General features: G+C 54.4%; 1 protein-coding gene across 1 annotated transcript; it reads left to right on the top strand.

Annotated features, from left to right (window-relative positions):
• Positions 1 to 856: 856 nt before the first annotated feature.
• On the top strand, positions 857 to 9,667 carry ALOX15B (arachidonate 15-lipoxygenase type B; the record flags this gene model as incomplete). Its single annotated transcript, NM_001205703.1, is given in 14 exon segments — positions 857 to 1,003; positions 1,089 to 1,311; positions 1,604 to 1,685; positions 4,219 to 4,341; positions 4,620 to 4,723; positions 5,961 to 6,133; positions 6,366 to 6,512; positions 6,611 to 6,814; positions 7,848 to 7,934; positions 8,086 to 8,255; positions 8,434 to 8,555; positions 8,653 to 8,753; positions 8,841 to 9,011; positions 9,398 to 9,667. Coding segments are annotated over 14 exon segments (2,034 nt in total).
• Positions 9,668 to 11,352: the final 1,685 nt, after the last annotated feature.

Here is an 11,352-nt window from a genome sequence, read left to right on the forward strand (position 1 = left end):
TTCTACTTTCTTAACTTTTTGTAATTTTGCAAGTTTAGGAAACCAGGTAAGATGCACACAGGAAAATAAAATGAATGCAAACATTTCACAGGAGACCACATCATTTGGTTCTAGTTCAACCTTCTTCTGATTCCCCACCAAATTTCCCAGAGCTAAGAGAATGTAACTGTTGCCTGCTTCAAGGCAGGCAACTGCTCCTGCTTCAGCATAAATATACAGAAAACAACAAAAGGTAACAGAATGGGGGACAATGGATAGATCTAGTGGGGATTTAGGCATGGAGAAATGCAACAGGTTGATCTTCTAAATTATTCTGGATAAAACAAACATTGGCTTTTGTCCCCTCCCCAAGCTCCACTAAAATGGCAGAAAATGGATTCCACCCCTCTCCCCCGGCCTCTTGCCCCGCATACAGGATCTTGTTTCCTGATCAGGGATTGAACCGGTGTCCCCTGCATTGGAAGTGCCAATCTTAACCATTGGATCGCCAGGGAATTTCTCTGCATAGCTTTTCAAGGCTAAGAAGGCAAAGAAACAAAGAGGTGGACAAACGAACCCCTGAGCTCCAGTGGATCCCAATTCCCTCTGGCCCTGCCCATCACTGAAAGGGTCTGTCTCCCAGACCTCAGTCCGGACACGTCCCAGGGCGGACCAGCAGACACAGCGGTTTGCCTCTCTCCCTGCCTCTCAGCCCCGCCCTCTCTGCCCTGGGCCAGGGATTGCTTTTTGAGGTGGTGATAGGCCCCACGGGAACTCAGAGTTGCCTGGCCAGGGTGCGGAGGTGCATGTCCCTGGGGGTGAGCAACTGGGCTCTGCAGTCCGACCAGCAGGAGAGAGCCAGATTCCGGCTGTCCCCATGGCCAAGTTCAGGGTGAGGGTATCCACCGGAGAGGCCTTCGGGGCCGGTACGTGGGACAAAATATCTGTCAGCATCGTGGGGACCCGAGGAGAGACCCCACCACTGCCCCTGGACCGTCTCGGCAAAGAGTTCAACGCGGGCGCCGTGAGTGCTTGGGACGTAGGGGTGGAGGTGGAGGAGGGAGCAGGAGGGACGACCCTCTAGGATACTAAACGTCTCCTCCCCACAGGAGGAGGACTTCGAGGTGACGCCCCCCGAGGACGTGGGCCGGGTGCTGCTGGTGCGCGTCCACAAGGCGCCCCCAGCGCGATCTCGGCCCCTCGCGCCCTCGGCCGGGGACGCCTGGTTCTGTCGCTGGCTCCAGCTCACGCCGCACGGGGCCGCGCCGCTCTGCTTCCCCTGCTACCAGTGGCTGGAGGGCGAGAGGAGCCTGGTGCTGCGGGAGGGGACAGGTGACGGGCACACAGGAAAGGGGGGGTGGCTGGTGTGTTGGAGAAAAGGGCAAGGGAGGATCGGAGAGATGAACCTGTGTCGCTAAGGCGGAGGGACAGGGGCACAGGGTTGGGGGGCGGGGCGGGAAGGGGAGGTTGGGGGAAGGGGGAGGTGGCAGTCTAGAGTGGGAGAAGCCATCCTTCTGGGGGCAAGGGACCTGGTAAGGGGTGAATCAAGTGGAGGGGGGAGTAGCTGAGGCCAGGGGTCAGGGGGCTTTCTCTGCCCTCTTCACCTGCTCCACTCCTCCCACAGCGAAGATCTCCTGGGAAGATCACCACCCCACTCTCCAGCAACAGCGCAGGGAAGAGCTGCAGGCCAGGCGGGAGACCTACCGGTGAGGAGGGGGCTTCTGTGTGGAGAGGGGGTGGAGATAGGTTGACCTCCTCAGACCTCCCGAATCAGATATGGAGGGGGGAGGGCGGCAATACTGGTGTTTTTTAATGAAACTATGGTAGATGTAAAATATTATATTAGTTTTCGGTATACAGCATAGTGATTCAGGTTGTTTCTAGATTATATTCCATTATAGGTTATTACAGGACTTCCCAGATGGCTCAGATGGTATAGAATCTGCCCGCAGTGCTGGAGACCCGGGGTCCGATCCTGGGTTGAGAAGATCCCCTGAAGAAGGGAAAGGTTACCCTCTCCAATATTCTTGCCTAGAGAATCCCATGGACAGAGGAGCCTGGCAGGCTATAGTCTACAGGGTCTCAAAGACATGACTAAACGACTAAGCACACACACACACACACACACACACACACACACACACAGGCACACAGGTTCCAGGCATAATTTTTTGTGTGGTACAGTAAATCTTTGTTGCCAGCAATATTGTATTAAGGAGATTTTCAGGTGACTCATGCCCACTAAACCTTGAAACCTACTGCTATCAATGCCTTAATCTTGCTGACATCTTTCTTCCCCTGGGGCTTTTTCAAACATCAGCATGTTGTGTTCTCCTGGAAGTAGGGGCAGAACCAGAAATATGTCACCCCAACCCCCAGGAAACTCATCCTCCAGGGTGGGCAAGGGATGGGAGGGGGCTCTTTCTCTGCTCTGGGCTCAACATTGTTAGAGGTCAGCTGGGATAGCTGAGTCCTAGAGGGCCCCCTGGCAGAAGGTGGAGGGCTGCAGAAGGGACTGGAGCCTCTGGGGTCTCCTGAGGCAGAAAGCCAGGGACTCCACTCAGGAGCAGGTTTTCAAAAGGTCATGATCTGGCCAACCAGGCTGTGTCTGAAGCCCGGGCTGCAGGCTTTTGCTTCAGGTCTCTGGGGGCACAGCAGCTGCAGGCTCATTTGGCTGCTGGTGCTTCCACATGTGTTGTGAATTATATCCCTGAGAAAACCATGAGGCACAATCTGCCAGCAATGGCCCCAGGTGAGGGAACAGATGGAGACGGCTGTGTCCGTGGAGTGAAGGAGTGCTTTGTTCCTTTCTTGGCAAAACAAAGACACAAGAGTCAGGAAATGCAGGGCCAGCCTCTGTGCAGGGTAGGAGATGTGAAAGGTTAGGCAAATTCTTTAACCTTTCTAATCCTTATTTTCTCCTGCAAAAGAAGCTAAGAATACCAGTCTGATCTGTGTTTTTAGGAAGAACAAATGAGAAAATGGTTATGAATACAGCTTGTCAGCTGCTAAGCCCTGCACAAATGTATAGACTGTTGTTCCTAATGTCCCTCAGTTACCTCTGCTCCTGGTGGCTACATCTTCAATACTCAGAGCAAGATCTCAGATCCACAGAGTCAGCATCACCTGGGAGCTCGTTAGAAATGCAGGGTCTTGGGCCCCCCATCCCAGACCTAGTAAATGAGAATCTGCATTTTACCAAGATCCCTGGGCGAATTAAATTTTTGTGCATTGAAGTTTGAGAAGCAGGGTTTGGCCACCACTTAGTGGCAGTGTACTTTAATTACAAATTGTTCTTAGAAGGTGCCTGTTCAAACCCAAGGCAATGACTGAATGAACTAAAGAATGAACAAGGGAAGGAGTGAAAGGACGACTGGCTGGGATCGACTCAGCTTTGCAGGGACATGATTTTACCATTTCACCCAAAGATCTCAGGCTGTGTTGCTGCTGGATAAAGGGATTTAGAGATGCTTTAGGCCAGACCAGAGGAAATTTCTAGGTTCCCTCAAGCTACAGAGGCTGAAGTGTCTCTCCATGGGATGCCTGCCAAACGCAATTGATGCCTTCACACACTCCCACCTTCAGGACAGTGTCCCCTCTGCAATGCATCTCTGTTGGTTGGGAGTTTTGCAAAAACAAAAACAGACTCCAACTAGCAGACAGAAAAAAAAAAAAAAAAGGAATGTGTCAACAGGTCACAGAGATATTCACAGAAGTGAGGGCTGGAAGTGTAGCCAAATCTCAGGGGCCAGAAACAAGGTGAGTCTCTTCCCTGTCTCTGGAGCCCCCAAATGCTTCTCTCTCCTGCTTCACTTTTCTCTCTGCAGAACAGCTTTCTTTGTTCCCAGGCCACATGATGGGAAATGGCTGTAACTAGCAGTCCTGATGTTTACATGTTATAACCCAGATACCCAGAGAGAGAGAGAGAGAGAGAGAGAGAGAGATGTCCCCAGGTCCAGCCCCAATCTCTAATTTCTCAAGAAGGATTCTGATTGGCCTCTCTCTGGCCAGGTGCCCAACCCTGGACCAATCAATGGACCAGGGGAGGAGTCTCCCAGGGAACATGGCAGCTCTCCCTGAAGCATTGAGGGTGGAGGGGAAAGGCAGAGCCCAGAAAGACTCCTGCCTGTGGAAAGGGGCTGGCCTTGATCAGGGCCTTGAAGAGTCTGCCACCCTCTATCCCTTGTCAGTGGGTTCTCTGAGGCTTCTTGCTGACTGCCTTCTGGCTCTTCCCTCCAGCTGGAAGACTTACATCCCAGGCTGGCCTCGGTGCCTTGACGAGGAGACCGTAAAAAACCTGAACCTCAACATCAAATACTCTGTGGCCAAGAACACCACCTTCTACCTGCGAGGCGGCTCTGCGTGAGGACAAACCCCCTCTCCTGTCCATGGGTCTTCGATGCCCTAGGACCCCTGCCTTCTGCCCTCCCCACCATCAGGAATATGGGTCACATGACCCCGCCCAGGGCAAGGCCTCTACTCACCACCTATTCCCACAGGGTCATGGCAGCCTTGGGGTAGGGACTGCCTTGGGCCCCAGAAGCTGGTTTGGAATCCCAGGAAGGATAAGCCTAGCGGACAAGGGAGGGTCTCCCAGGGCCTCTTGCCTCCCCCACCTGACCCCTCACATCTTCTGGCAGGTTGGCTGAGCTGAAACTCAAAGGGCTGCTGGACCGCAAGGGGCTCTGGAAGAGTCTGAAGGAAATGAGACGGGTGTTCAACTTCCGGAAGACTCCAGCTGTAGGTGAGGGCTGCAGACCTCTTCCCTGGGGCATCAGCTCTTGCTAACAGGAATCTCAGAAAACCAAGCCCCAGTCCACTGTGTGATCCTCATTGAGCCTTACTTTCTCCCCAGACACAAAAAGGATGTGTACTGGGGGCATCTCTGACCTTCTAATGCCTTTTAATCCATCAGACACTTTTTGGCTACTACACACCCGACAGTGTCTTAGGGGCTGTGGGCACAGTCCTTGTCCCCCCAGAGCTTCCAGTTGAGCAGGCAAAAAGCAAAGTAGGCTCAAAAGTAAATCAAGAGGTTCACTTGTGAAGCCTGCACATCACAGCTCCAGTGAGAGTGTGTAAGGGGCAGCTATCTTGGTCCAGCTAGGGAGTGACCCACAGAGGTGACTTTAGGCTGAGTCAAAACTTGAGACCTCAAAGTTGGGTAGGTGTCAGCAGTGCTGGGCGTGGTGTAGGGGAGCAGAGGGTGCTTCAGGTTCGGGGGGTGGTGCAGGTGAAGGCCCTGAAGATGGAAGGAGCAGAGACCTCCTAGGGGCAGAAGATGCTGCTGTGGCCAAAGAGTATTGATCCAGGGCAAGAAGATAGGAGGTGAAGCAGGGGAGGTGTCTGGGCCCCCAGATGTGCAGAACTGCGGAGGCCATGGTAGGAGCTCGGGCCTTTCCTATATGCAGTGGGAAGTTTCAACCAGCTACCTGTTGGGGAATGTGTGGCCAGTTGTGCCACAGGGGATGGGCTGTCTGGACAGAAGTGGAAGCAGGACAGGACATGAGGCTCTGGTCGTGGTCAGCAGAGGATGGAAACCTCAGCAAGGCAGTGCTGAGTGGATGGGTGGACCAGGAGCTACTGAGGATGGAGAATGAACAGGACTTGATGGGAGGAGGATGCGGGGAGCTGCTCTGCCCCAGGTGATCTGGTGCATGGAGGTGCAATTCCTGGGAAGCCAGGCAATGGGGCAGGGCCCAGGCTGGAGCCGGAGCCCATGTTCAGCCTCAGATGTGCTGTGCTTGAGTCACAGAGGTGGGGATGGCAGGGAGATGGTAGGCCAGGTGGTCTGGGGACTAAGATATGCTGCTTGAGTGAACTGAAGCCAAGGGGTCAGAGGAGGTCACCCTAAGAAAGGTACAGAGTGAGAAGAGAGGGGCACATAGGACAGACCCAAGGGAAGCTCCACCATGGTGGCTAGGGGGCAATCCCCCGGGGGCTGGGGTGACCAGTCCCATCTCCCCTGCCCCTCCCCACAGAATACGTGTGTGAGCACTGGCAGGAGGACGCCTTCTTCGCCTACCAGTTCCTGAATGGCCTCAACCCCGTCCTGATCCGACGCTGTCACCACCTCCCCAAGAACTTCCCTGTCACCGATGCCATGGTGGCCCCGGTGTTGGGCCCTGGAACAAGCCTGCAGGCCGAGCTGGAGGTGAGGGGCAGGGGGTCCCAGCCCTGCACACCCCCATCTCAGTCCTTCAGGCCCATCCCTACCAAAAAGGAACCATACTCACATTGGTTAAGGACCTATGGTGCACGGTGTGCCAGGAATACCCTCTCCCATGTACACTCTACTCCTAGCCTCGCATCCTCTCCCAAATTCCCATACTCCCCACCTGCACAAAGCCAGATGGCAGCCCAGGCTCCTCTGATCTCTCCCGCAGAAGGGGTCTCTGTTCCTGGTGGATTACGACCTCCTCGCTGATGTCCGCACCAATGTCATCAATGGGAGGCCTCAGTTCTCCACGGCCCCAATGACCCTGCTATACCAGCGTCCCGGCCGTGGGCCCCTGCTGCCGCTCGCCATCCAGGTCAGCAGCTGGCAGGTAGCAGGGCAGGGGTGGGGAGTGGTCTGACTGACAGTGGGCAGACACTCAAGGCTGCCTCTCCCCACCGGCCCCTGCTACAGCTCAGCCAGACTCCCGGGCCCAACAGCCCCATCTTTCTGCCCAGTGATGACAAGTGGGACTGGCTGCTAGCCAAGACGTGGGTGCGCAATGCCGAGTTCTCCATCCACGAGGCCCTCACACACCTGTTACAGGCACACCTGGTGCCCGAGGTCTTCGCCCTGGCTACGCTGCGCCAGCTGCCCCACTGCCACCCCCTCTTCAAGGTCAGTGGCTCAGCAAGATGGCCCAGACTGTGCCCCAAGCCTGCGGGTCCCTGCACCTGGGCCTGCCCCTTGGGGTGCCTCTTCCATGAAGCCTGTCCATACATGGCCCTGTCCTTCCAGGCCAGGATGCTAAGCCCCCATCCTGCCTCAGTAGCAACTCCCTGCACAACTGCCCCAAGGGGCTGCTTTCCGACAAGCCCTAAGCTGGGGTAGGGTAATAGGGACTGGGGATAGAGGAAGGACCGCATGTGACAGCAGGTTGTGCCCCAGAGAGATTCCCTTCTAGGGGAGCTCAGTCCAACAGCTGTCACAGGAGCCCAGCTCCTAGGAGAGGAGAGACCTGGGGCAAACAGATGCCAAAGTGAGAACATGGCCAGCAGGTTTTCTGCAGATCGATGCAGAGATGGGAAGCTGTGAGAGAGAGACTGGTGTCTCTAAGGTGGGCTTTGCTAAGCCATCAGATGGCCCAGATTCATCCCCTCCAGGGGCCTGGAGCATCTCCTCTGTCAGTGTGATGGGTCCACAGCTGCTGAGACTTTCTGATTCTTCCTTAGACAGTCCCCTAGATCCTGGATGCAGGCCCTACCCTGTCCTCTTCAATCCAGGCTGATTCTTTCTGACAATCTGCAGCTCCCAGGGCCTGGCACTCAGTGGTGGGCTCTAGGGGATGGTTCCACATTGCCAGGCCCACAGGCCCTGGTTTTCACGGTGCTTTGCCTACCCAGGGGTCAGAAAATCACAGGATGCTGGAGCTGGAGGGATTCACAGAGCTCATCCAGATGAGCCCTCTCATTTGCCCAGTGATCTGATACCCAGAGAGAGGAACACACATGGTCAAGGTCACAGAAAAGGATGCTGGTGGATCTTGGTCCCCATCACTGGGCCTAGAGCCCTAATCTCTGTACCAGGCAGCCTCTCCTGTCACTGTCATCTCTTTCCATGAGTGATTTACAGGACTGGGTGCCTCTGTGAAGCAAGGCGTGGGACCAGAGATACTCAGGTTTTACCCAGCTCTCTTCTATGGCCCTTACAGCTGCTGATCCCTCACACTCGGTACACCTTGCATATCAACACGCTGGCCCGAGAACGGCTCATTGCCCCTGGGCAGGTGGTGGACAGGGTAAGGACTGCTTTAGGGAGAATGTGGGTGGGCTAGTCCTTCAGTATGAAGACTCTGAGATCCTGGGGTGGAAGTGGCCCTGTCTCCCCACACAGTATTACCTCCTGCTTCTGGGGCAAGGGCTGTGGTAACCAGGAGTCCAATCTCCCAGTCCACAGGCCTTGGCATTGGAGGTTTCTCTGAGCTGATACAGAAGAACATGAAACAGCTGAACTATTCTGCCCTGTGTCTGCCTGATGATATTCGGGCCCGAGGAGTTGAAGACATCCCGGACTACTACTACCGGGATGATGGGATGCAGATCTGGGGTGCAGTGGAGCGGTGAGGGATCCAGCCCCAGAGAGCTTCAGCCTTGGGGGCAGGGAGGAAGGAGAAGGAAGGCTCACAGAGGTGCCCACCAGGAGGAGGGATGGACATTAACAGCACCAGGACTGGGCAGGGGCGCTTCTCAGGGATGGTTGGGTTGACAGCTGGGACAGCAACCCCATGCACCTTGCAGCTTTGTCTCCGAAATGATCGGCATCTACTACCCGAGTGATGAGTCTGTCCGTGATGACAGTGAACTCCAGGCCTGGGTGCGGGAGATCTTCTCCGAGGGCTTCCTAGGCCGGGAGAGCTCAGGTAGGGGGACCTCAGTTCTTAGGTCCTACCCTCAGACCTCTGCAGCATTGTCCTCAGGACCCTTACAGCCCCATTCCCAGCCCAGCTCTCCCTGCAGGTCTACCCTCCACCCTGGGGACGCGGGAAGCCCTGATACAGTATGTCACCATGGTGATATTCAACTGTTCGGCCAAGCATTCAGCTGTCAGTGCAGGGCAGGTGAGAAGGGTCAATGTCAATGAGAAGGGGGGCAGGATTGGGGAGGAGGATGGGCTCCTAACTTCACTCTGCCCTCTTGGCTGTCAGTTTGACTTTGCTGCCTGGATGCCCAACCTGCCACCCAGCATGCAGCTGCCACCGCCCACCTCCAAAGGCCAGGCCAGGCTGGAGGGCTTCTTAGCCACCCTCCCACCAGTCAATGCCACGTGTGATGTGGTCATTGCCCTCTGGCTGCTAAGCAAGGAGCCTGGAGACCGAGTGAGTGTGGGGCTGGGAACCTGGCTGGGCCAGCCCTAGGGTAAGGGAGGCGATGCTGTTTACCCTTCCTGACCCAGATCCTACTCTACTGTCACACACCCCACGGAGCCTTCCCAGAGGGACACATGGGCACTGGACATCTCACAAGGAGGGCCAAATGAGATGATGCAGAGTCACCCTTCACTGCAAGGGAAACGTGTGATAAGTTCCAGGGTGGCCGGGCCCTCTGACTTGAGCCTTCAACCTCAGAGCTGCCCATAGTAATCGTTACTGTTCAGGGGAAGGTGGCTCAATCAGAGGCTGCTTCAGGTCCCGCTGGATGGATGGCTAAGGCGGGTCACAGCTGCATAGCAGCCCCTTCACCCACCCTTGTGTTTGGTTCCCAGAGGCCCCTGGGCACCTACCCGGACGAGTACTTCACCGAGGAGGCCCCGCGCCGGAGCATCGCTGCCTTCCAGAGCCGCCTGGCTGAGATCTCGCGAGACATCCAAGAGCGAAACCACAGCCTGGCGCTACCCTACCCCTACCTGGACCCTCCCCTCATTGAGAATAGCGTCTCCATCTAACTGCCCTGGGGAACAGGGCCCCATGGGGGCATCGCTATAGGCTACCTGCCACCCAGAGAAAAGGACTCCCCAGAAAATCAGGCCCCCCTATGCCTCTCCTAGGACAACAGCCTGGTACAACTAACCCCCCAACACACACATGGCGAAACAGAAACAAAGCAAAAACAAAACCCCAGAGAACAGAACCTCATTGGAGGGCACCACTGTGCCTTTTGAAGACTCTAAGCCTCAAAGTGCCTGCGCACCTGCAGCCCCCTGGAAGGGTTCCATGGGGGGAACACAGTCCTGCCCCTGGTCCCCCTGACCACAGCTGACTGGACCAATGGTCACCTGACTCAAGGGCAGCCCTCCTGTAGACTGTCTGCCTGAAAACTGCCAGAGAAGTTGATAGTGACCTCTGGTCACAGCTTTGAAAGGAACAACCCACTGAGAAAGGGCCACAGGAAGCAAGGCAGGAGGACGTACTGCCCAGGACAAGCAGGCAGTGCCCACATCCGCTTTCTAAATAAACATGCCCCAAAGTTGGACAAAAGCCTTGCATATTATAAAACAGTTTCCACTTCTGGAGACTTAGGCGATATCATATCATTCATCATACACTGCCTTCTAGATTCAATCTTCAATGACAGAATTCCAACATTTCATATACATTCTTCTGGTTTTCTTTTTTCTTGTTCTGACTCAGTGAACATCCATTAAGGCCACAAATGTGTCCTCTTGAATTCACCTGATGATTTCCATCTCTGTCTCATAGTGTAGGCAATAGAGCTCTGGTTTTTTCAGTTTCCTTAATTTTTATAAAACACTGTAGACAGATACAATATATATTTGAATAATTGCACAAACATGGCCACTGAAATAAATAGAACAATGCTTCAGAAAGGGGAATGCTGCCCAGGTGACAGAACTGGAACTGTTCATTCTTTATTGACATTCAGTGCAGCCCAAAATGATTCAGATACAGCTGTCAAGCTTTTGTTTAAAACAATTCCTGCAAACTCAAGCAATAAAGGAATTTGTGAAAAAGAAACCGAGTGTCTTGAGGGACTGGAGAATGGGTTAAACACAGTAGGAGTTAAACTCAGTCAGGAAGGACCAGAAACTGGAAACTCTGGGCACAAGAACCAGCGGACGCTGTCCTCAGGCACTGCTGTCAGGATGACGGAAGCTCCTCCTATTTTTTGTCCTGGGCTCAGTGTTCAAACTCCAGGAGGAAGAATCTGCGCTCAACAAATATCTACTTCCCAGTGTTTCCCAGCCTACCTTTCAGTTAGGTTGCAGTCATGTGATCAATTCTGGCCGATGGACTGTGAGAGGAGTGATGTAGGAGGGACATCCAAGATGAAGCTGGCATACCGCCTCCATCGTTCACTTGCCCTTGAGGCTACCGTGGAGGCATGTTTCAGAACTCCTGAGCCCTGTCCTTCCCTCTGTCACTAGACTGTAAGCTCTCAAGGACAGGGTTTGTAACTGCTCCCCACACTGTAGGAGCTCAGGAGGTGTTGAATGGAGGAATTAATAAATGCATGATTCCTAAAACCCTCCAATGTCCTTTTTTATTTACCTGTGTGTCTTCTCAACTAGACCATGAACTTCTGGAAGGTGGGAGTCATGGAAAGGGAAAAGAGGAAGGATTGTATGGTGGAAAGTCCCCAAAGCTGGGGGAGTGCCCAGCTTACCTCCTACCACTCCTTGTCTAGTGTTCCAAAATAGGGTGGAGTGAGTCATCAGAGATTGTCATTGTTCAGTCATGCAGTCGTGTCTGACTCTTTGTG

Source organism: Bos taurus, chromosome 19, assembly GCF_002263795.3.
Source record: "Bos taurus isolate L1 Dominette 01449 registration number 42190680 breed Hereford chromosome 19, ARS-UCD2.0, whole genome shotgun sequence".
Lineage (NCBI taxonomy): Eukaryota > Metazoa > Chordata > Mammalia > Artiodactyla > Bovidae > Bos > Bos taurus.